At 41.0% G+C, this 27,050-nt stretch overlaps 1 protein-coding gene across 1 annotated transcript in view; it reads left to right on the plus strand.

The window, feature by feature from the left end:
* The first annotated feature begins 584 nt into the window (after nt 1-584).
* LOC139698860 (MKRN2 opposite strand protein) overlaps nt 585-27,050 on the plus strand; it is a 35,235-nt gene continuing 8,769 nt past the window's right edge. Inside the window, exons 1-2 of the mRNA XM_071597798.1 lie at nt 585-1,256; nt 25,642-25,719. Of these exons, the coding sequence (XP_071453899.1) occupies nt 1,123-1,256; nt 25,642-25,719 (212 nt within the window). The 5' untranslated portion in view covers nt 585-1,122. The remainder of the gene's footprint in view (nt 1,257-25,641; nt 25,720-27,050) is intronic.

The raw sequence follows: 27,050 nt of genomic DNA on the forward strand, positions 1-27,050 counted from the left end.
TAAGAATGTGTTTCTTCAGCATTAGTTCTAAAACAGCACATTTTGGCCTTGACATCGGACTGTTGTTAATGATAACAATCGTCACATTTTCATACACCCAAGCCTTAGGTGCAGGAAAACCCACCTAGACTGGAATTTTACCCGCGACCCTTTGAATTGCAACCGAGGCGTTACCTCGCCGCCACCGGGGTTGGCGACACTGCTGTAGAGACACGGTTAGATTCACAACCGCGCATCGTTAGATTTATTGACCAGTTGGATATTCCCCGAGGTAATTTATTCGCCTGTACTTTTAGTACACGACAGCCAAAGATCCATATTACAAATAACCGGAATAGAGAGGATAATACATTTATTTATTTCATTCAATTCCGAAAATCCCCGCCGTCAGTCTCTTTTATCTAAAGGCTGCAAGTGGTTAGATGGATTTTCAGTAGATGTCAGCACTCCTTATTCCCTTCGGCAGAGTCCCCACCGGCGTATTTGCACACTACCTGCACTTGCTCCCTGGTTGAATAACATTTTTACAGTTCAGGAGTCTCCACTTCCCTCTCTGCCCACCGATGGCGTGTCCGGAAGGGGAAATCTCGCGATTTCAACTCCACCGAGGAGGTGGCGGTGGTGTTCGTGGGAGGCTAACCCCAATAGAGGGTTGGGAGGGAGAAAGGAGGAGAGTGAATGAGAGGTGGTGACTGGGATCACGGAAAAAGGAACAGTCGTGCCGTGTTCATGCACGGCATGACCAGGTTTACTGGGATAGAGAGATCTTGACGTTCAGTTTGGTGAGGAGACTTTAAGCCGTGAACAAGTTCGCATTCGCGTCTCATTTGTTCATCGTGTTTATTTTTTTGTTTTAATGTCAAGCATTTAAATATGGTCATCACATAAGTGCAGCAGCAGCCTGTCAGTTTAGATCGTGTGTGTGTTCTTTTTTCCCTTGAGGGAGAAGAAGTAGAAAGGGTGATCGGCGGGTTACTCCCCCCACGTGTTTGTCATTACAGTCGGGACTTAAGAAAGAGTGAGAGAGACGAGGGATTCTCAAGGTTTCTCGCGGTTGAGTCATCGGACTGGGGCCGAGTTTCGGTGACCATAACGGGTGAGGGTGGAGGACGGAGAAACGGGATGGACACCGATCCCGGCATCTTGTGCTTTCAGCACTGCGGCCCGAAGGTTTTCTGCTTCGGGCTCGGGAGTACGTGCCCGGCCTGCGGGCAGTCGCTGGAACCAGACACGCACTTCATGCTTCTGCCCTTCAGGTAAGGCCGTGTGTGGGGATGCCCTTTCGCTTTAAATTTGTCCCCGGGAACCATTTGTAGATTATCAACTCTCAAGATTTGTTTGTGATGTGTAAGAATTGCGTCAATTTGGAAATAACTTATCTCGTGTGAAATTTAGCGAATATCTCGTCCAGGTTCGAGGGTAATTCAATAAATAACTGGCTAAACTGGAAAGAGGCAATAATAATAAAATTCCTGAAATTTATTTCGCTTTTCTACATATTCACCCTGTTGTACATTAAGAAAGATTATCCCATCTCTTTATTACAAGTCCTTGATAGCCGAAAACAAAGGAGTCTTCTGTTTGCTGTCTTAGCCAATGCCAAGGCCTCCCAAATGATTTTTTTATAGGGGCCCGAACTGATGAAAATCACTGGGGACTAAGTCGGTGGACTGTAAGGTGGATGTTCCAAGTGTTTTTAATGAAATTTTCTTCGTAACAGCTGTTGAGTTTGTCTTCCCGTCGTTTGCGACTTATTTCTTGACTTACCTTCGTTAATTGAAGATGTTATTTTTCCAACAAACAATAAGGGATTAGAATAAGTTAAAAGGGACCGCGCAAAGGGAGAGAAATTAGTATTGTTCTTCAGAGAACTGAAAAAGCCACTGATAGGGTATGTGGCAGGGAGACCATATTCACAACCATTCTAATTAGCTTAGTGTTGTCATCATTTCATGCAACCTTTATATTTTGTCTCCCCTCGCTACTTGCAGCTGGTCTCTTATGTATACCGAAGTATATCACCCTTCGATACAAGGTTACTACATTGTACCTGTAGTTAAAATTACTTCTGTTCTTGGAATTATTTTGTGTGTTTATTGTAACTAAACATTAAGAAAAAAGTTAATGTTGTATTCCTGCTGTTAAATTTATTTATTAATCGAACATTTTTTGGAGATATTGAGATTTTATAGTCTTCCACCTAACCTCTGAGCAATACTTAGAAGACAATTACGGACACCCTTAGCCTAGATGAAGGGAAAACCCACCTAGGCGGGAATTGAAGCCGCGACATCTTGGTTGGCAGGCAAGACCATTATCTCGCTGTCAAGCGGGGCATGCTAATTAATCATCCCCTGCCGGACACTCTGGCGGTGACTTGAAGGGTACCATCTAGATGATGAATACCTCACAAATCACCTCACAGTTTTTTTATTATTTTTTTAAAAGTGCATTTTTGCCATCTGAATTTTGTATGACACATATTGTAATTTTCCACGTTGTTGTTTTGCATGTGGTATTGTTCCTTTTTACGGTTGGTGACCTAACACCCCCCGCCACACGCCCTTGCGGCGGCTTGCGGGGTATTATGTAGATGTAGATGACTCCCTATGCTCTTCGACAAAAAGCTTTTCGACTCCAGTCGTGATAGGAGGAAGGAAAAGGATTGACAGGCGGATGTTTGTGGTCTAATAAGAAAAGGAATGATTTCTGAATTTTGAAAATGGTCCCCATGTTTATTTCAATGGTCATTCTTTATTCTGCAGGTCTTTTGCATGTGCTGATGATGTTCACCGCAGTAATCTAACCGTAGTTGGGTTTTTGTTCGGTGAGGTCATAGCTAGTCCACTTCTCAAACATAGAACCATCCGCCCTCACGTTTGGAATCCTGAACTTAAAAATGGTATATAGGGACTCTACGCGTCTCTACTGCCTTGCCCTTAGCCACTGTTCGGTTTATCGCACTTCAGGTACCAACCCGGAAAACCAGTCAACTAAGGTGAGGATGGAAGCGTCCGAAATAAAGAGGGAATTGAACGCAAGCCCACCCCTGGTCAGTTTTCGAACACTGTAACCAATCGGCTACCTCGCTCTTTTTCTACAAAAACAGGCTCGAAGTCGCCACACGCCCGCCGACAATGCCAACTCCGTGACGTCACAGCCTGGGCAATTCTCTATTGTTGATTCTACACAAGTGTCGACATTTCTCGATGTTGGGGCGTCACAATACCGTCATTGTTGAGGCTAGAAGACTTAGGGTAGGTATATTCGAACAAGTGTTTAGGCGTTAGGTTAATATTCACACAATATGGCCTTCGAATGGCAGCTATCTCAAAGACTACTTCTGCATCTACTTAATACCCCGCAAACCGCCGCAAGGGCGTGTGGCGGGGGGTGTTAGGACACCACCCGTATTTTAGAAAAGAATCAAAAACCGCATGCAAAAACCACAAAATCATACATCCACAAAAAATAAACATGGCATACATTCATGCAAGAACACTTACACCCCACACACATGTAAACACTCAAACTACATCTTAGATACACATGTACCTGAAAGTATACCTAACAGCTTTGCAGTGTTTAACTTTCCTCCGACTTGAAAATTCAATGTTTTTAATATTTCTAAAGTGACTTCGGTTTCTCACTATAATGATTTCTGATTGTTCGGGGAAAAGAATGAGTATATGTACCTATCTGTCCTGGAATCTATCTCCCTTAGTTTAATTTTTAACCTCCTTACAATTGTTCTCAGAGGAGGCAGGTCATGGATATCATGAGTTTTTTTTTTCTTCTGAAACTACGAACGTTCTGTCAATGTTCCACCACTATCGTCGAAGTATCTCCCTCTATCGCCATGGGATTGGAATGGAAGGTACGGTTTAGGTTGGACACAGAACCGAACTAAGAACTAAATACGTCTGTAATTCACACTTATAAGGGCAAGCGGGGAATCAGTATTGAACATGACATAAGAAGGCAAATGCATCCAGCTGCTTTAAAAATATTTTTAATGAACATAAGGAAAAGTCCCACTGGGACCACAGTTAGTTTTCCTGTGCCACGCATTAGACTCATACAAAGTTCTCAAAGAGAAAATCGCAACGATTGGATTTATAACTGAATTGGTCCATCTACATCTACATAATACCCCTCCATAATGCTCCAGAAGTCCACGAGGGGTCCTTTAGTATTTCAGGATTTTTAGGTCGGAAGTTTCCAGAAAAAAAAACCTGTCAAAAATTCCCTCTTATCCAGAGATCGGGGAAGAAAATCGATCAAATGATATTCGTGAAGAGAAACACAGCAAATATTCAACTTTTGCATATCACTTTAAAGCAGGAGAATTGTCGCGCGTTAAAGTCACGCCATGAGTCCTGGTTCTGAATTGGTTTAAGAACTGTTCATGTCTCGAGCGATAATTCTAAATTCATTCCAAGTATTCTCTAGAAAATCATTTAACGAGTTCAAAGTTTTATGGTATGTGTTTCAGGCAAATAGTTTGAAAGGCATGGAGAAGGGTGAAAGTGGAATAGGATATCCACGCGAACAATTCGTTTTTTATGGTATAGCTCCCTTCAGGTTATAGATGGCAAAAATTCCATTTGCCACCCTCAGCGTCTAGAGAATAATTAGTTCTACTTAAATGCATGCTCTTCCACTAACCTCGTGTGTTTGTTATAATAACCCATTCTTTCCGAATGACCTCATTAGTGTTCTGTTCATCTGTTTATAAGTCTCCCTTTCAATCCCTCGTCCCTCTCCGCGGAGGGAAATCCCTGATACCTGCAACGTTGGGTCGCATTCCCTGCCTTTCACAGTCTCCTCGGAGGTAGAGTGTTTTGTGGTGCATGTTCATGTGGTGGTGGTGTTTCACATTCTTGCTTGTTGTGTCCTGGCTTGCGTGTTGTAGGATGGCTTGCGTGTTATTGGATGGCTTTCGTGCTGCATCCTGGGGTGCAGTTTTTTGTTGGTTTGGGGTATATGTGTCTGCATGAGTGTTGGATGAAGGGATTTTTGCATGAGTGTGTGTGTGTAATTTTCCACGTTGTTGTTTTGCATGTGGTATTGTTCCTTTTTACGGTTGGTGACCTAACACCCCCTGCCACACGCCCTTGCGGCGGCTTGCGGGGTATTATGTTGATGTAGAGGTTAGGAATCTTTCCTTTTTTATCTTTTACACATTCACATGATTCTCTACCATACGCCTTTGTGCCTTTCACTCCCTGCCACAGACCATTGATCTTTATCTGAGCTCTGCGGGTGTCTTTCAAGGAATTGGAAGTTAAGGATATGATCTTCCGCCTTTTTACTGATTTATTTGACTAATTTAGATGTCTCTAGTGATTTTTAATCAGATATTGCTAAGAACCTTGTAATTATAGTTTCCTATGATTCCAACAGTAATGGACGATTATGAGTTTACCGAAAACCGTGTGAGTTTAAAAAGAATTCAATTTTCATTTCCCGCCATTGGTTATTTGCATTCTGCAAATGATATTTCGCATGGATTCGGTAAATTTCTCCTGAGTCGAAGGGAGGCATCGTACTAATGCGAGATAAGATGATCTCCTAGTCAGGCGCACAATTGACACTAGTATCCTATGGAAAGCACGCGCTCTCCAAAAGGATAGGGTTGCCTACTAAGTTGTGTCAGCATCGAACAGGGTATGAGTAGCAGACATTATTCAGCTGGGAGAATCTATCGTTATTCTGTATTTCCAATATCGTTTGACCATGCTTTTTTGCTCGGAACTTTCTAGCTTTCATTTAAGTACATTTCTATTCAACCCAGTTTTGCCAGTAGTTGCATCCTTGGTTGTATTTCTGTATTTTTTCTTAAGCTCTCCGCGTGACTCGATTATAATTTTGACCTATATCCAAGGGGGGCGTATTTCATGTAGGAATGGAATTTATCAAATCACGAAAATTACTTGTTGATGTCACCATCGATGAAAAAACCCCAACAATTGTTTACAATAATGGGTACGCGTCTTTGCAAACGAGGCATTGTTGTGGTTAGATTATTTGAAACGCTCTCCTTTCCGTTAAAGCCGTTATTTACAACAGCGTGTTCATTGTTACCGTTGGCCATTGTTCAAAAGGAATCGCAACAAATGATACATTTAATAGTATTATCATTCTTGGCTCTTTATACGTTTATTTTGGCACGACTTGGCAGAAAACTTTTCATAAAAACTTTGCCTCTGTTCCTCCTTTAATTATAGGGAAAAGATTGAATAAATGCATAAAGTGAGTGGTGACTAAGGCCTCCAATTGCACAATCCGTGACCGCAAGAGTAGAAAACCATCGCTGACTACAACTCGGACTTTCCGAATATAAAATTGAGACTAAACTCTAAATAATGTCTAATAATAATTATCCGAATGTCTAATATCTTCCCACCCCTGTCTGATACCTTCTCTCTGGTTTACTTCCTCCTTAATTTATTTCTTACCTACACTTCCCCATTTACTGGAATGTTCCCTTCCATAATGTTCCTAACTAGGATAAACTAGGTTGGGAATCACTCAATTGAGCGAAGTTTTAAATTATAGAGTAAACCTATTGTATAAAGTGAAAGTAGATGTCTTTTAAGCGATGATGTTGGAAATCTACGAGTATTATTAGCCCATCGTACTACGGTAAGAGAGATCATGTAAATGAAACTAGAGTATTGAAATGTAATGAAATAATTGACTTTGTAATTCCACACACTTTATTTAAAAAACACACGACCCAGGTTTCGACGTTGAACGTCATCATCAGAAACTAGAGTAATTGTAGAACAGATAGATATGCGAGATTATTTTTCCCATAAACAATTAAGGGATCAGAATAACGTTGTGCGAAAGAGAGGGTAAGTATTTTGTATCAAAGGTAGTCTGGTGTGTAGTCACCCCCTGCCACACACTCAAGCTGTAGCATGAAGGATACCATATATATTCGGTATGTGTGTATCCAATCCATACCCCGAAGAGGATTTTTATCCTATAACGGGGTTTCCGTGTTGTTTTTGTTATGTTTACATATGGTTTATATATATCTTGAACTCTTTACTCTAAAAATACGGAAATAAAAACCTTTAAAACTGAAAAATCCAATCCGTTTATAGTTCTTATTCTTTGCCGTAAAGTTCTCTATCCATATGGTCCATTGCTCTTCTGCTCTGCTTAAATACCAATTACTTGTTCCTAGTTTGTTCCGTCCATTTTATCTTCAGTTTCCTCCTCTTCAGCACCATCTTTCGAAGGTTCCATTTATTCTTCACCCTTTCTACTTTTCTTATGTCCCATGTACGTACATATACCCTGATCCGTAGAGTGCGCTTGACTCCGTACGAACTGCTTCCTTGTTTGCAACGTCAGGTGTTCTTTCAATATAATAGTCGTCTCTTCTGCTTATGAAGGATTCGTTAATTTTTCCATACGGTGCATGCCCGGTGATTGTTGCGAGTTCATGACGTAAACCCCGTCGCGTATCCAACGCGACGAGCACGGGAGTTCGTTTCGTATTCCGACCGTGACGCAACAATGACCCCAACGCGCGTCCGGGCGTGAAACTTATTAAATAGAAAAAGATTAAAAGGGAGAACTCGAAGAAAAAGTCTTTCCACCTCTTCCTCTTCTGTGGATTTGATTTTTTTTACCACGTACTGCGTGGGCGTCGGATTTATTTCTTCTTTTTTAAATTAGAGAAGAAAAAAAGAAGGTAGATATGCGTGAGGCCCTCCCTTTCCAACCTTATTCTATTTTTTTTTTCCTTTCCAATAACCTTGAGCTTGCCGCGAGGCCTGTGGCAACCCCCCAACCCACTCAATGTGGTGCTTTGGGGATGGGAAGAGGGCAAGGAACTTTTTTGTCGTGACCGATGGCGTTTTTATAATATTTTTTTATGCATACATCGAGGTCCTGTAAGACGCTCGTCGTGTGAGGGAGGTCACTTCATCACGTGCGTCTTCACGAATGATTCAACCACCGTGGGACTTCCATGTTTAATTTTCTCATCGCCCATCTCATTCTTTTTCCAAATGCCCTTGAATGAAATGGGGAAAAAACCGTTTTGTTCTTCGTCACGCACCTTAGAACACGCCTACCCGAATTTCGGAGGAATAATCTTTCGCGAGGAATGCTTCGGGGTCGGTGATCCCTTTAACATTTTAGATCAATTGGACTTTTTTATTAAATAGACGACCTGGGATTCCGTAAAGAAAAAAACGTGAGTTTTTCCGGTTGCAAAAACAGTTTGACTTTAATTTTTGGCGCAAATGGCAAATCAATCGTCTGTGATATGCACCCAAGCGTGCGCGTTCTGGGAAATGCCATTATTGCGTAATCAACAATTCACCCAATAGAGAGACGTCTATTACATATCATAGTCTGTTCGCTTGTAAGGCAATGGAGTGAATTTGTTGATTTTGATGGCGACGTAATCGGTTTTGGTCAAGTTAAAGATTAAAAAAATAAGCTACTGAGTTCTGAAAACACAGGCGCCTGCGAAATGGACCATTTAGTCGCATCTTAAAGACCTCAAGGAACCCTAAAGGCAGGATATTTAGAATATACCGGGATAGTTTTCGTGAAAAAATATATTTATGTCCGCATTCATTCATGTATATTCATATGTACATATATTAATTGCAGCCAAGTAAATTATATTAATCATAGTTATGTATGGCGTGGAAACATGGTCACTGAAGCAAGAGGATAGACATAGACTGGAGGCTTTTGAAATGTGGGTGTGGAGAAGAATGAAGAAGGTGAAATGGACAGAGAAGAAAACAAATGAGCTCTTCAGCGACGCACAAATATGTAAAAACACAGATGTATATTTTTAGAATATAAAGACGCAAAGAAAGGACACTCACAAGATGTTATTTGACGTTTCGACAGCTCGGCTGTCGTCTTCAGAATCGAAATTTCTGAAGACGACAGCCGAGCTGTCGAAACTTCAAATAACATATTGTGAGTGTCCTTTCTTTGTGTCTCTATACTCTAAAAATCTACATCCGTATTTTATATAAATATATATATATATATATATATATATATATATATATATATATATATATATATATATATATATATATCCCTCCCCGGACTACAACCTTGATGTGGTGGAAGGGCTTGTGCGTTCCGATGACCCCGAGAGCTGTGCTGGTGGGAGTAATAATTATTGCTCTTGGTAGGGTTTTCCATGCCAGATAGGTCGAAGGTTATGAGCCAGACGAAAGGTAGTCCACGCAGCGTCTGTTCCTCAGTGAGGCGGCTGCAATGGCGTCTGACCCCAGTGGGGCGGCCAGTAAGTGATGGTGTCACGTGAAAAACACTATTGAGGAAGGCAACGGGAAACCACCTCAATTATCGTTCCCAAGGAAAATATGATGGACAATAGAGATATTTTGAGTCCTGGCAACTACGGGGCTCGGCCCAATCGGCCGGGTGTCGTGCCCGGCAGCGGGGGAGGCAAGGCTTCCGCGGTCGTCATCCCACGGAACCCTTGCAAGGGAAAACCAGCAGCAGTAGGACAGAAGACGCAGGAGAAGAAGACCACATTAGTTAGAATAGGAACGTGGAATGTTAGGACAATGATGAGGATAGGGAAATTGGAGAATGTTAAGCGAGAGATGGAAAGGGGAAATATAGATATTTTAGGTCTATGCGAGGTGAGATGGAAAGGTAGCGGGGAATACTGGAGTGATAATTATAGAATAATATACAGCGGCGGGGACGAGAGCCAACGAGGGGTTGCCATAGTATTAAATAAAGAGGTAGGAAGAAACGTAGTCAACATAGAGCAGGTAACGGATAGATTAGTGCTAATACAGATAAGAGCAGGATCGAAGAAGTTGGTCATTTTTCAGGCACACATGCCACCGAGCAACCATAAGGAAGAAGAGGTCGATAGGATAAACGATCAGTTAGAGGACATAATCGCGTGTGTTCCTGCTGGGAATTGGAATGCGACGGTAGGCGAAGGAAGACATGATGATGAGGCGGGGGACTACGGTTCAGGCACGACGAATGACCGCGGGGAGAAAGCAGTTGAGTTCTGCAGGAGACAGGGGTTAGTCATCACCAACACTTGGTTTAGACACCACAAAAGACGAAGGTATACATGGAAAATGCCAGGTGACTCAGGAAGATATCAGCTAGATTATATCCTGGTTAGACACAGGTTTAGGAACAGTGTGATAAATTCCCGCAGCTTCCCGGGAGCGGACGCGGACTCAGATAACAATTTAGTTGTTATGAAATGTAGCGAACGTTTCAAAAAGATAAGGCAGGGGCGGCTAGTTAGAAAATGGAATGTAGAAGCATTCAATGGGTTGAAAAGGAAGGAATACAAACAGGCGGTGGAGAAAATCATGGAGGATTGTAAAAGGCTTAGTACTATCGAAGAAAAATGGGAAATGATCAAGAAAGGGTTGTCTAAAGCCGCAAAAGACACTATTGGAACCGTTAACGCTAAAAGGACTAGGAAACCATGGATCACGGATGAGATGATTACAAAGATGGATGAGCGGCGAAAATGGAAGAATATGAATACAGAATTAAGCAAAATGAAGTACAAAGAATTGAACAATAAATTGAGGCGGGCAACAAATAAAGCAAAAGAAGCATGGTGGAAGACGCAGTGCGAGGATATGGAAAGTCTGCAGAGGAAGGGTGAAATCGGTGCGCTGTACAGCAAAGTTAAATCGTTATCGGGAAGTAAGAAAGGAAGAGCTATGCTAACAGTTAGAGATAAGGCGGGTAAGGTAATAGTTGACGCAGGAAAGATCCAAGAGAGATGGAAGGAGTATATCGAAGAACTGTATAGTAAAGAACTTAGACCAACAAAGTTAGACATTGAAAAAGAATATGACGTAGAGGAAGATAGCTTAGGTCCAGGCATTAAAGACAATGAGATAGAAAGGGCATTAAGAGAGATGAAACTTAATAAGGCCGTGGGTGTGGATAACATTCCCGTGGAACTTTTAAAATGCTAAGAAAATGTGGGAGGAAGAGGCTATATGGGCTGATCCGTAGTATTTATGAGGAGGGAATCTGGCCGGAAGACTTTGTGAGATCAGTTTTAGTTCCTATTCCGAAAAAGGTAAAGGCCACGTCATGTGAGGACTATAGGACAATAAGTTTGATATCCCACGCAGCTTAAGTTGTTCGCATATACAAAAGGATAGAGAGTAGGGCAAATGATTACTTAGGGGATGATCAGTTTGGGTTTAGGAAGGGGAGAGGCACGCGTGATGCCATAGCAGTAATGAGATTATTAATCGAGAGGAATATAGAACAAAACCAGGAGGTATTTGCCTGTTTCGTAGATTTCGAAAAAGCGTTTGATAGATTGAATTGGGAAAAACTAATGAGTATATTGCAGAAAATAGGAATAGATTGGAGGGAAAGGAGGCTAATCCGCAACCTGTACATGTCTCAGACTGCTCAGGTGCGGGTGGGAAACGGGGAGTCAGGATGGGCAGTGTTAGGAAGGGGTGTAAGGCATGGTTGCCCATTATCACCGTTTGCTGTTCAACCTGTATGCAGAGGAAATGATCAAAGAGGCATGGGAAGAACTCGAGGTAGAGATGAAAGTGGGCGGGGAATTCGTAAAATCAGTTAGGTTTGCTGATGACCAAGCTTTAGTTTGTCAGTCAGCCAAGGGGCTGCAAGCATTGCTGAGTGAATTGGAAATTCAGTGCGACAGGTATGGGATGAGAATCAATATTAATAAAACAAAGGTTATGCGATTTTCTAGAAAGATAAAGACCAAGTTTAACATTAAAATAGGAGGGCAAAAACTAGAGCAGGTAGAACAGTTTACGTATCTCGGTAATGTTTTGGACCAACAGGGTCAAAGTAGTAGGGACGTAAGGAGAAGAATTGCGCTAGGCAAAGAGGCTTTCACAAGGAGGAGGGAGTTGATGACAGGGACTTTGAGTAAGGATGTTAAGAAAAGACTCGTATAAACTTTGATATGGAGCGTAGCTATGTACGGTGCGGAAACGTGGTCATTGAAGCAGTAGGATAGACTTAGATTGGAGGCTTTTGAAATGTGGGTGTGGAGAAGAATGTAGATGGTGAAATGGACAGAGAGGAAAACAAATGAGTAAGTACTTGGTATGGTGGGCGAAGAGAGGGGTTTGTTGGGAGTAATCCCAAGGAGGCAGGAAAAGTGGATGAATGGGGTGTTGACCGGCAGTGGGATGTTGAAGACTGTGATAGAGGGTAGAATGTTGGGCAAAAGAGGAAAGGGAAGGAACAGGATAGGGATGTTGGACGGGATGAAGGGAGGAAGAAAGTACTCAGAGATGAAGAGGGACCTGATATAGAGTAGGATGATGGATTTTGTGTTTTGTTAGGAGTAATAAAATATTTGTTTTGTAGTTGTGTCCATCCAAAAACCTACCTTAACAGATAGATTGCCTTAAAAAAAAAAAATATATATATATATATATATATATATATATATATAAATTATTATTATTATTAGGTCCGGGGAGTATATATATATATATATATATATATATATATATATATATATGTATATAGAACCTTCTTTTCTTCCTTAAAACCATTACTTTTGTCTTCTCTTGTGTCTATATTATCTTCTTGGATGGTTCGACACTCATCCTTTCTCCAAACGCGACCAAAAACAGCTTAAGAAGGCTTATTTAACACTTGCCTATTTATGTGGCTTTGTCCAATTCGCCCTCGTTCATTACGAACTAATCTTTCTTGAAACCACCTCTAAGCTGTTTTTTACCCCTTTAAATCACGCCTCCGGTGCCCCAAATAAATCCTTTTATCCTGCCAACCCACATGTCTCGCCTCATTATAAGGCATCGTTCCATGCTCCACACTTCTATGTATGCTTCCAATCCTTCCATACTCAAGTTGTCACACTTCTCATATCTCTCGTCTTGAGTTGAGGTATGTAAGATGCCTCCCGCATTCACCTTAGTTTACTCGACGCACATATTCCGTATTTCTCTTTAAAACGTTTCGCTTTAATCTCTGACATGTTGAAGATTTTACTATCAGCCGTTAACCTAACCGGTTTCAACAATGTTATCGCCAAAAATGACGGTTTAACATTCGTGTTTGATAGTATCTAAGCAAGCTATGGGAAACGCCTTGACGTAACAATCGTAGTAATTGGGCTTCGTTTGTTGTCAAAACAACTACGAATTATCTATGACCTGCTTTGTATGCTAGCTTTGGATTTTAATACTAGATATTAGCCAGGTCGAAGTGTCATGACCGTTGTGTGAGGACCGTTATATCTCTTTAATTGGTTAGTTTCTATGAGAAGCTTCTGGCGTATTTTGAACAGTATATATAGACCGTGTGAAATCGCGTCATTTCCGGTTTTTGAACTTTAGGTAACGGAAGTGGTTGTATTTGCTCAGTTCTCATACTAATCGAGTGCAAATGCTAAAAAAGAATGCCAAAGAAAATGAGAAAGTATCAAGCAAAATTAGAATGAAAAGAGTGACATTGCTATTGGGTTTGAACAACAGAAATGGCTGTCGTTCTCGCCTCTCGTTGGCCAGCTTTGTATGGGCGGGATGTAACGTAAACCGCTTTCGCGAGGTTTAAGGATTAAAACTTATTGCTGAGGTTTCGTTGCGTTGAGTCAGCTAAGGGAATCTTGGGAATTCCATCTGTAAACCGTTAAAACGTGATGTTCGTCCTCTTCCGTGCGTGCTGTCAATTTGTTTTTTTTCTTCAGGTAATCTCCAGAGTTTGAGTGTTAAATTTTTTTCGAAATTCGTATTTCTTTTCTTTTTTTGTGGTAATACACGGAAATGTATCCAAGGCAATGCGTGCTATGATGTGTTGAATTGAAGAGAATGCGTTTGATTCTAAATGTTATTTTCATACGATATACATCCTGACGATATATTAGTGACAACGAGTACATTTGAGCATACTTAGTAAAATCATTAGAAGTATTCTACCGGGTTAGGGTAGGTTTTCGAGAGACTCGGCAATACACACCAATATAGTGAGAAGCCCTAACTGAAATGACACAAAATATCCTTCAAGACTCAATACTACATATCGCAATAACTCATTCTTCAGCTTCCTATTCTTCCAAATCCATCCAAAATGTCTATTTTTTCCATTTTCCTTAATACCTTCCTTGCCCAGAATTTGCGCCTCCATACAACACCGTCTTCCTCAGCATAATCATCCACTTGTTCCGCCTTCTTCAGATTTCTCCCAAAAACTCCATCTTCGACGTATCGACAGCATCGACAAAAAATAAGTTCAACAGATTCAGGCTTGAGGTCCTGGAAGGTCATCATAATGAAATAAGGACAATTTGCACTTTTCCACAGTTTATTTAACGTACGACGCGTTTCAACTCACAGAGTCATCATCAGGTACAAGACTTTTTGGTTTGGTCTTGTACCTGATGATGACTCTGTGAGTTGAAACGCGTCGTACGTTAAATAAACTGTGGAAAAGTGCAAATTTTCCTTATTTCGACAAAAATACTCCGCGATCCTGCAAAAATATATGTGGCAGGGGTTGCAAACACCAGGTTGGTAGGGGTATGTGAAAATGTAGGATATGGGAGGGGAAGGGAAAAATATTCAGTAAAAACTGCCAAATAACTATCGAATTTATATAATCGTACATCCTGGAGAAAGATTTAATTCAAAACAAAGGTTAATTCACCTAATAAATTAGTTATTTATTATGCGAAAAAAGGGAATAAAATTGAACGAAAACCATTTATATACAGGCCTCCACCATTAGAAGACAGGTCATGCAGAATTGAAAAGTAAGAAAGGTAATTCTACTATTACAATTACATACAATGGTCTCCGCCCATTACAGTCACAGGTAGGGAATGTGACGCAACCACACAGAGAGTCGAGGGATAGGAGAAGATTGAAAACAAGGATATTCCCTAGATCCTCCCTATACAATGCCTATTACTTCTTCATTTGTTTTCCTTTCACGTCCCTTTCAACCTTTCCATTCTTCTCCACACCCACTTTTCAAGCTACTTTAATTATACGCTTATCGTCTTGCCGCGAAGACCAAGTTTCCGAGCCACACAAAACCACGACCCATATCCAAGTTTTACTGAGTATATACCTATTTACATACAATTCCTTCAATTTTATCTGATATTCATGTCATACGTGTTTGGCAGCCGAAATTCTGAGGTCGTGTGCGGTCTACGGGAAATGCTACCCTCTTAAATGATTGCATTTAGATGATGTTTGTAAAAATATGTGCTTGCATTATTTCATCGTTTATAGAAGAAAAATAGAATATAACTGTCCCTGCCTATACCGATTGCTATGCATATACTTGCTTTGTAAAGAATTTTACCAAATTATACGAAACTAAAAAATTCGAATGGTTGCGTTCCTTAAGAAATAGGTACGGGGGATGTTCAATACGTACCCGTGTTAGAAATGAAGAAACCATTTTTTCAAAAACATTTTTTTTGTTTTTCAACATAGTCCTCTTTTAGAAATATAGACTTCTCCCAACGTTCCGGCCATTTTTTTAACCCCTCCAAAAAAAAAGGATTTGTCGAACTCTCCAAAATACGCCTCTGTCTCGGTGATAACTTCCTCGTTTGAGCTAATTATTTTTCCTGCGAGCCATTTCTTCATTTTAGGGAATAGGAAAAAGTCGCAGGGAGCCAGATCGGGTGAATACGGGGGGTGCGGCAGCAACTCAAAATATATGTCATGCAGTTTGGCGGCAACAACTCCGGATCAGCTTGTTGTCCACCGTGAGCAATCGCGGCACCCACCGATTGCCGACAATTTTTTCATCGCCAACTTCTCATGTAAAATATTAATTGCCGTTCTGGTCGACACACACCCACGGCCTCTGCTACTTCACGCACTTTCGTTCGTCGATCAGTGAGAATCATGGCGTGGACTTTTTGAATGATTTCCTCGGTAACCACGTCTGCCGGGCGTCCTGGTCGCTCCTCACCAAAAACAGATGTTCGCCCACGTTTAAATTCGTTGAATCAATATCTAACTGTGGTCATAGATGGCGAAGTGTCCCCATAAACAGCATCCAACTTTGCTTTTATCTCCTCGCATTTCTTCCCATCCAAAAAGAAAAAGCGAATTACCGAACGGTACTGCTCTTTTTCCATCTTAGCGAAAATCACGAAACACGTCTCACTCGAATGGCTGCCGAATCCAAACTGATCATTAAATCAGTCCGAAATTTGTTTCACCGTCATTTGATAAATGGCAGCACACGGTGATGACATAAACTTCCCTCAGGAACGCCCTTTGTAATCAAACACGGGTACTTTTTGAACCGCCCTCGTTCATGGATAGAAGATGGTGATCTTCCACTGTTCTGTAACGTATTTGGGGATTTATGCAAGGAAAGAGATCTACATATAATGACTGCGTTTTTGTCATTAGGCTTATGAAGTGTGATTACGCAAAGACGAAAGACCCATCTTGTTAATCTTAGTTTATCTTCGTTTAAACGTCTGTTAACCAACATATTTTTTCAATAATTGTTCGTGAAAAGGAAAGCTAATAACACATTTTACATTTCGTGGTAGTAATCTCGGTTACCGGATATAGGAGAACCCCGTGATTAATGTTTTTAGTAGCTTATTTTAAATAAATTCCTGTTTAATCATCGTTTAAAGTTAGCATCGCAGAGTATTTACAATGTTATTGATAAATGATATCAAGTATCTAATTACAGGTATGAGGGGAGATAATACTTGAAGCAGGAGGATAGACGTAGATTGGAGGCTTTTGAAATGTGGGTGTGGAGAAGAATGGAGAAGGTGAAATGGACAGAGTAGAAAACAAACGAGGAAGTACTTGGTATGGTGGGCGAAGAGAGGGGTTTCTTGGGAGAAATCCTATGAAGGCAGGAAAAGTGGATGAAGGGGGTATTGACCGGCAGTGGGATGCTGAAGACTGTAATTGAGGGGAGAATGTTAGGCAAACGAGGAAAGGGAAGGAACAGGATGTGGATGTTGGACGGGATGAAGGGAGGAAGAAAGTACTGAGAGATGAAGAGGGACCTGAGATAGAGTAGGATGTTGTGTTTTGCTATCGGTCACAAATTATTTAATTAGTAATTATGGCCATCCAAAAACCTACCTTAACCGGTAGATTACCTAACAATAGATAATACTTAAATTCGATCAAATTTATAGTATTTTCGGCAATAAACCAGGAAGCTTCAAGTTCTTAGGGAAAAAAACATTGCTTGTGTGCATGTTATATGCAAATTACAAGTTACAATAGCGATTCATTTCGTAGAATTTCACAAATTTCCTTCGCAAGCATGTCAAGTAGAATGGTAGGGGTATATTAAATATTCTATATTGGAAAATCATATGAAGATGCTGAGAAAAGCAGATTAGGTATCCATTTCAAACGAAAAAAAACGTAAAATATTTCGCAAATAATAAAAGCTGCACCCTAAAAAAACATTACCAGACACCTCTTGGTTTATGATTGAGATCACCCTTCGGCCATCGGTGCCTGAATTTACTTTCAGAATCGAATTTTTCACTTTATCCCCTCAACACTAACAGCTTAACCATCCAAACCCTCCGTCTGTCAAGTATCAACCCGTGATGTTGTAAAATCTGCGATGGTGGTCGGGCTAAGGTGCACGCTGTAGCCCTCTCGTGGTCGTGGAAGCCAGATGGCCTTTTAAGAGGTCGTCGGTTAGGGGCGGAGTAGGAAAGGGGGCGCAGGCATGCCAGCCAACTGCCCGCTCGGAATGAAGCCACCCTTCCGCCCAACACCTCGCACCATCGCGTTTTCGTGGAAAAAATTCCGCGCTCTGATTCCTCCATGAGAACCAAACCGAGCGTAGAGGACGCCTCGCAGCGTTAATCTATGCGCGCGTCCTTATATATATATATATATATATATATATATATATATATATATATATATATATATATATATATATATATGTACTCCCATTATTATTAGGTAATCTACCGGTTAAGGTAGGTTTTTGGATGGACATAATTACTAATTAACTAATTTGTGACCCCTAGCAAAACACAACATCCTACTCTACATCAGGTCCCTCTTCATCTCTGAGTACTTTCTTCCTCACTTCATCCCGTCCACCATCTCAATCCTGTTCCTTCCCTTTCCTCGTTTGTCTAACATTCTCCCCTCTATCACTGTCTTCAACATCCCACTGCCGGTCAGTACCCCCTTTATGCACTTTTCCTGCCTCCATAGGATATATATATATATATATTTATTTATATATATATATATATATATATATATATATATATATATATATGAACGGTATTCTACTGGTTGCCGGCCTCGGTGGCGGCGGGCTAACGCCCTTGGCTACCAATCCAGGGGTCGCGGGTTCGATTCCCGCCTGGGTGGGTTTTCCTCCAGTTAGGGCTTGTGTGTTTATAATCTTCTCCATTGTTGTCACTGTTAATAGTCCGATGTTAAGGCCAAAAAAGTGCTGTTTCGGACTAAGGCTAAATAAATAAATAAAGGTGGACTTTGGACGAACACAAGATACCGAACGGTGCGGCAACAGTTCCCTTGTCTGTCCCAACAAAACTTAACCCAACATCTAACTCTACACCAAGCCCCTCTCCATATCCGTTTCCTTCCTTCCTCCCTACATCTCTTTCAACTTCCTTATTCTATTTTCCTTCTCTTTCTCGTTTATGTTAAATTCTCCCCTCTATCACAGTCTTTAACATGCCATTGCTCGTTAATGCGGTTTGCATCGATTATAAAGTGCACCTGCCATCCTGCTTCAATGACAATTTTTTCGCGCGGTTCGTAACTACGCTCCGTATCAAAGTTTTGACGAGCCTTTCCTGGACATCTTTACTCACGGTCCATGTTATTAATTCTCTCCTCGTCGTTAAAGCTTCTTTGCATGTAAATCTCCGTGTTATGTCTATACTACTTTGACCATTTGATCCTAAACATTCTTGAGTTATGCTAACTGTTCCTACTACTACAAATAATATATAGTTTCGATATTCATTTCTACACCGTTACTACTGCTGAGGATATAGTATTGTTTGGCCATGCCTACGGATATTTATAAGGGATAAGCTGAAGATATATCATTCACCAGGAACTAAGACTGCATTATTCCAAGAAATATTTCTTTAAGAAAACTTATTATGCATGTGAAATTGAAAACATTGGCATATCCTGTTAATTTTAGACTTTTCAAATGTTGAAAGAAGAACGCAGTGGTTAGAAACGCGCGAGTGCGAAACTTTGGACTTCGGTTCATTATTTATTTATTTATCTTTGAAAAACTTTCCGATGTTCCTGTGTATCACAGTTTGCTAGTATGGTCACTTAAAAAAAATATTTAATCAGTCCAGTCGATATCTTTTTTTTCGTGAACTTTTTTGGGGAGAAATAAAGTTTAAACTATGATATTTGAAGAAAATGAATTCCTCTTTTTTATAACAGAGAAAAAAACTCTTGCAATTTTCCGATCAGTGGAAAAATTTCAAAGGTTTTTCGTATCTGTTATTATGGAACAGTTCCGCTATATCACACCGGAAATTGTAATTTTTATTCATTCATTTTTTTATTCCGATTTGCAAGGATATTAAAGTTATTGTATTATTTTTGACATAAAAATCTTGTTTTGCGTCAGTCCACATCCAGTAACGGTGAAAGAATTGTTCTTTTAAGTGTTCAATGCTTTAGATAAATTTTTAACAACCTTCCCAATATTTCCTGTGGATTTGATTGCCATTTTCGGGTCAGTTAGCCCATAAAAATATTTTGGGACTCATCCATATGCAAAATTAATATTTCCATTTTTCCCGTTTGCTGCTTTGAATATAGATTTTGAGGCCCTCGCGCAAATCCTGTCTATTATAATATATTCGAAAACGGAGATCGATTAACATTATATCCCGGAATTAAATACGGGGGAACGGAGCTGATTTTTTAGTGTCGAAATAATTATACGAGACGAATTATACTCGTATATAAAATGCCATAAACACAGTAATTACCCCAATGGTAAGTTTTTAAGGTGATGGTAGAGTTCACCCCTGTAGTAAGCCCAACGGCGTGTGAAATTCACACATCAGCCAGTGCCTTTCCCTGGGCCGGTTATGGTTTCCCAGGAAGATCTGGTACCCGAAAAATCACGGAGCTTGGGCGGAGCTGCAGGTCCCCAGAGAGGTTTGCCCAGGAACCCGGGCCCTCCGGTCATTAGTCCAACGCTCTACCCCCTGGACTACCGCGACCAATATGTATGTGAATATAAAAATATAGAGAGTTGGTCGCGGTAGTCCAGTGGGCAGAGCGTTGGACTAATGACCGGAGGGGCCCAGGTTCGATTCCCGGGAAAGGCGCTCTGGGCATCTGCAGCTCCACCCAAGCTATGTGATATTTCGGGTACCAGATCTTCCTGGGGAACTATAACCGGCACAGGGAAAGGAACTGGCCCCCCTACCCTGATGTGTGAATTTTCATACGCCGTATAGGGCTTAGTACTGGGTGATCTCTACCAGTACCTATCAAACCGACCTTCGGGTTGATAACTGTCTTTATGGTTTTTTTTATATATAAGGCAGGGTTGTCCATTATCACCAGTGCTGTTCAACATATATGTAGAGGAAATGATTAAAGAGGCATGGAGGTAGGAATGAAAGTCGGAGGGGAATTTATTAAATCAGTTAGGTTTGTTGATGATCTTCAACATCCCACTGCCAATCAATATGCTTTGCATCCATTTTTCCCGTCTCTTTATGATTTCTCCCAACCATCCCCTCTCCTCCTTCACCATGAGTATGCTCAGAATAAATATTTTCCCTTATCTTTTCTCAACGCCTTTAGTTATGGCCTTTAACCAACTCTCTGGCTTTCCACCCTTAGGGCCCGGGTTCGGGTCCCGATCCCTACTTGAGGTGCTTTGTGGAGGGCACTTTGAGTGAGTACGCCGTCCGTCGGATGGGACGTTAAGCTACGGACCCCTTGGTGCCTTTCGTTAAGAGTAGGCTAATGCCGACGCCGGGTTTCTCTCCACCCTTCATCCTTTACTGTCCATTCCTAATGGCGCAAATGACCTCAGCTGTCTGTCGCCTCCCCTAAAAACCACTTCTACTTCAATCAACTCCGTAGTCTTTGTAAAGGCTACTTTACCTTGCGAAATTCTTCTCTTAAGGTCTTCACTACACCGTCTATCTTCGTCTAAGTGCGAGATGGTGAACCATTTTCCTTGTCTGCTCTATGCCCCCGTAACTTAAAAGAAATCCTTAGTTCAGCTTTGCAATTTCTTGCGAACCTCACTTGCGTCGTCCTCTCTTATGGTTGCCTGATCCTAGTACTAAAATCACGTCACATTAGTTCTGTCATGTCCCCAGCAATGAGGTCAATGGAATTCCAAGTGAGTTCATTTGGTCACGGCGAGCACATCGCAGGAATTGGAAAATTCACTTGGAATGAAATTTTTATTGGGAATGATGTCCCTCTTACTGTACGCTGTTGAAGAAAGAATATACCGTATTTCCGTTTCGGCTGGCGTCCGTTTCCTTTGGAATGGAATTGCGTGCGGCGGGGTTAATGAAAGAAAAACATGGAATTCGTCGAGAGGAATTCACTTGACATACATTTCAAACACTTCTCTCTTTCACTGCCTTTTTTATCATTCATTTTTTTTAACAGTTGAAAAAGTTTTAGAAAATGCGTCGAATATTTTTCATTGTTCTTCATTTCTTAACGTGATGGTACACTGAAGAGTTTACAGACTCGGGGCTTGTTGAGATAGTGGAAGGCCATTTTTTTCTTGGCGTTCTCCATTTTTTAAATGCTTCTGAACGTAAACTTCCAACTGAACAATGTAATGTAAATATGACTGTTTGGCGTCTAATTACCGTCCCTGGATGGATACATTCTTTGATATAATAAAAAAACGCACCTTCAGTAAAGAAAGTGAACTTAATACCCTGTTTAATCTAGCTGCAGATGTATACACAACTGTCTCCAGATTAATTTCTCCTACCTTAAGTTTCAAATTCAATTCTTGCCCTTAATTACCCAGTCTTGGAAGTTCGTAAAATGTCTTCACCCTGCAGGAACCGAACAGGATGTTGTTTATCTGGTTGATTGAAATGACACGCTCTGAATATGCTGTCTACCAGTGATATGGTAAGGTAAACAAACTAAAATAAACGGCAAATTTTTGACCAAATTCTCAAAGTATTGATGCGTTAATAATCAACAATAAATGAGATTCGAAACTAGGAAAGAAAACAATAAATGTCAGCAAAAACCTTGTGTAAAAAACAAATAGCGTTCGCTCTCTGTATAAAACACAGACACTTCCAAAAAGCCCACTCGACCATAGGGAAGCATATTACGATCTCATTATTATTAATTAGTATTCTATTGTTACTATTATGATTTTGTTGGCACTTAAAAATGCAGCATATATGGTATGAATATGTTAGCGACAACATAGCAACCGTAACAATCGCAGCCCTTGATTGAAATTGCAAGATACTGCTGATTATAATTAATATACGATTTTATGGAAACTATTGTTTCAATGCAACAATTTAAGAGTGTAAAAAACATTCACCTTGACTGGGAACCCCTCATCTCAGTCAAGGCGAATGATTTTTACACTCTGTAAATTATAGTATTGAAATGCACATTAGCGGATGACTCCGTTAAAAGTTACTGTTGCGGCGTCTCCCGCAGTTTCTTTGGAAACTATTGTTTTTTATCGTAATGTACCGTTTGATGTAAGTTTTGAATGCACATGGAATAGAAATCGTTACATTTCTTGGCTTCCTCCGACCAGACGACCTGGAATCACAAAATATTATAAACTATTCCGCAATTCCGCGTTCTTTTTTCTTTCCTCTTTCCATCCTCCACATGGACTACAACCTTGACGTGGTGTAAGGGCTTGTGAGTTCCGATGAGCCCTAGAGTTATGCTGGCCGGAGTAATGATATTTGCTATTGGTGACGTGGTCACACATTCCAGATAGGTAAAGGGTATAAGCAAGACAAAAAGGTAGTCCGCGCAGCATCTGTTCGTCAGTGAAGCGGCTGCAAAGGAGTCGGACGCCATTAGAGAGGCCATTTGGGCGATGGTGTCACATTAAAAACATTATTGAAGAAGAGTAGTAGTAGTTTTTAGGGGAGGCGACCAACTGCTGAGGTCATTTGCGCCATAGGGGATGGATAGGAAAGGATGAAGGGTGGAGAGAAACCCGGCGTCGGCATTAGCCTACTCTTTACGAAAAGCGCCAAGGGGTCAGCAGCTTGACGTTCCATCCAACGGACGGCGTACTCACTCAAAGTGCCCTCCACAAAGCACCTCAAGTAGGGATCGAGATACCTCTGAAAAATATTCAACACCGCCGGGATTTGAACCCGCGCCCTCTGGGTGGGAAGCCAGTACGTTAGCCCCCGCACCATCTCGATCCCCTTATTGAAGAATACATTGGGAAACCAACTCGATAATTATTCCCAATATTAGAATTATGGACACAGTTATTAGAATTAAAATAAAATTAAAATAATTATTAAATCCTACCACATCCGCACTGGTAGCATCGAGGTCTCCATTGTTAAGGAGCGGAAGAATAGTCTTCCAAACTGAAGCTCCTTTATCAAAAATTCGGACAGAAGTATCTTAGTCTGTCGATAATTATTGCAGAACAGGTGGAGTTTATTATCTTGCCCAGGTCAAGTAAATAATCCAAATTATCTTAAATTTACTTGAGCCACGGTTTTCCTGGCTCGGGTATTCGAAATAGTGATGCAAGTGGTGGTACTTAAAATGGTCTCTTCCCCCAGTCCGAGGACCTAGGTTTGATTCCAAGTAGGGTCAGTATTTTTTTTTTAAATTTCTATCATGATTCCCATTTGACCTACTAGTCTCAAACTTCCTATTTGACTTCCTGATTCCTGCACTTCCGTGTGTTATCGGCATGAATGAGTGCTTAAAACACAGAAGGAGGGCACCAGTGAATAATGGTGAAACACATCTTTAAATCGAATGAAAGGTTCTCAGTGAGTATCAAAATACCCTTTAGGTACACGTTCCAATCCTTAATCGGTTTATTGAAGAGTCAGATTGATGGTATGTATTCGGTGTCAAATAAGGAAGGATAGAGAGCGACAGTCATGATATAATAGACGAATTCTTCTCTCTTATTTTAATTTGAGAGTAAAATAATATTTTTTCGGATTTTCAGAAAAATATTTTGACTTCTAAATGTATTTTTTGATATTCTTTAGCTGCAGTAGTCATTGGATGCGAGTATCCTGATTCCAAGGTATCATTATGCCTTGAGGAAATCGTAAATTTACGACTTTCAAGTTACTTTTTTCCCTCTCACAGTCGTCTGCCCTGGAATTTTCACCCGAGGCATTTTTTTTAGAACGACCATCGAGATCTTTAAAATGGTGCATAAATTATTAATTTCATCTGGATTAGTATGTTTACACTCCATGCTCTTAAGCAATACCAACGAACGTAAATAAATGTGAATAAGCAATTTTAATCTTTAGTCATAGATGTGGCGTGGAAAAAAGGTGAAGGCTAGGGGATGGAGATGGTGCGGGGGCTATCGTACTGGCTTCCCACCCAGAGGGCGAGGATTCAAATCCCGGCGGTGTCGAATATTTTTCAGAGGTATCTCGATCCCTACTTGAGGTGCTTAGTGGAGGGCACTTTGAGTGAGTACGCCGTCCGTCGGATGGGATGTTAAACTGCGGACCTCTTGGCACCTTTCGTAAAGAGTAGGCTAATGCCGACGCCGGGTTTCTCTCCATCCTTCATCCCTTCCTGTCCATCCCCTATGGCGCAAATGACCTCAGCAGTTGGTCGCCTCCCATAAAAACTACTACTACTAGGTGAAGGCAAGAAGAAGATTGGAATTGGGATAGTGACATACGAGGTATGTCCGGTAACTATCTAGCCATGCAATATTTTGAGAAATATAGCCTACCTTGAACAATAATGAGGTCTTATTCCCCTTCGAAGAATTCCTTTTGGGACCTCACACACTTATCCCAGCATATATCTTCCACTTTTAAGAACAATCGGTCTTTTCAAAAAGTCTTTTTTTCGGATTGGTCATCGGCTGTCTCGTTGCATTCTCCTCTTTAATCTTGTCAACCGACTTTTGGGAAGGTTGGGTTTTTGTTTCATAGGGTCATAGCCAGTCGTAACCTGGGTCTAAGGTAACCTGGGTCATCGTTTGCGGCTTGGAGCAAGTCCCCTGCAACTGCTGTAAGAGATAAAAGAGAATACGACGAAGCAGCTAGTGACCATTCCGATAAAAAGGACTTCTGCGGATTGTTTTAAAAAGTGAAAGAGACGTTGGGATAAGTGTTTGAGGTCCCAAGGGGAAATACTTCGAATGGGGACTAAGGCCTCCTCATTTTTTCAGGTAGTTTATTTTTCCCAAAATTTTACATGGCTGTATCCTTTCCGGGCAGACCTCGAAGGTATAATTAGAGGAAGCCAAGACTCATCCACGGCTGAGGAGCCTTGGGTGATAATTATAACGATTTCTAATGTGTGTCTTTTTGACTTTTACCATAACTGGCATCGAATCCTCTTTCTGAATATTTTCCGTTTCTTTTTTCTTCCACCACAGAGTTCCTTACCCGTTCGCACGGGCAACCCAGCATCCCTGCTCCGTAGTCATTCGACCCACGAATGGAGATTTTCTCAAGTAAGTACACGCACGTGTTTTCTTTTTCCATCGCGTGGGATCGCGGTCGAGTGTAATTCGTACCTCGTCAGTGGAGATCGCTCTGCAAAACTTTCCCCCAGTGAATTCCTCATGTCGGCCGTTGAAATTACCGCTGCCGGATGATGGAAAGAGAGGGAGAGAGAGTTTTTAAGTCATTTTTTGTTCTTTTTTTTTATTCGTGGCTCTACCGGTGTGACCGCATTAGTCATTGTGTACCCGTTTCATGTATAAGGAATCTTAAAGGAAGTCTGCAAAGTGAAATTAATTCTCAAATCTTTTCCTGATTCCTTAATATTCTGTAACGGTAGAAAGATTGAATATTGAATAAATGAAAAACTCCAATAGCGGGTAAACAGTTTACCTTTCAAAACAAAGTACAAGTGATATTAGTTGGCTGACGCCACAAGTTAAAGGATGGGGTAAAGGGTAATAAAAAAAGGAAAGGGGTGAGAAAGGTAAATACGAATACGCGTATTCGGTAGAGAGATCTCTCCTGTTTTTCCCAAAACATTGATGTGTCCAAGCGACCAGAGCATTGGTCGTAAACGTTAATTCCTCGTGAAGGAACTAATAATTATTGTTTTTCAGTTAAAAATATATATGTTGAATCTCTGAGCATCAAAGCGTGCTCAAATAAGTGATTTTTACGTCAAAATAAGTATGAAATGTAATACTATGGCGGGCTTCAACTTGTGTAAATTCATTACTGTGTTGTAGTATACCGTTCAAGGTTGGTTTTGGATTGAAAGTAACTTAATATTTCTACATTTCTTACCCTCGCCTGACGAGACACAGCCTTACACGTCCAATTATGATAAAACCATCTTCGGCATACTTTCTTCCTCCCTTCATTATGTCTTACTTGCACCTATCCTATTCCTAACCCTTCCTTGTTCGCCTTGAGTTCTCCCATCTCTATCACATCCTTCAACATCCCATCCATAATCAAGATGCTCTGTCTCTCCTTTGGATTTCTCCCAACAACGGCCTCGGTGGAGGCAGGGTAACGTCCTCGCCCACCAGCCCAGAGGTTGCGGGTTCGATTCCCGCCTAGGTGGATTTCCCTCCATCTAGGGTTTGATTGTATGTGATTGTCTTCAATGCAATGTCTGTAATGTAAGGGTTAGGTGGACGAAGGGACTATAGGTCTCAACCTCACCCAATTAAGTCGATAAATAAATAAAAACAACCCTCTCTCTCCTCGCCCATACCATTCCTAATACTTCCTCGTTTTTTTTCTCTTTTCTCCATTTCAATTCTTCTCCACACACCCACATTTCAAAAGTCTCCTATCTACGCCTATCATGCTG

The sequence above is a fragment of the Hetaerina americana genome, unplaced genomic scaffold, assembly GCF_022747635.1.
Source record: "Hetaerina americana unplaced genomic scaffold, ioHetAmer1.1.p SCAF_9, whole genome shotgun sequence".
Classification (NCBI taxonomy): domain Eukaryota; kingdom Metazoa; phylum Arthropoda; class Insecta; order Odonata; family Calopterygidae; genus Hetaerina; species Hetaerina americana.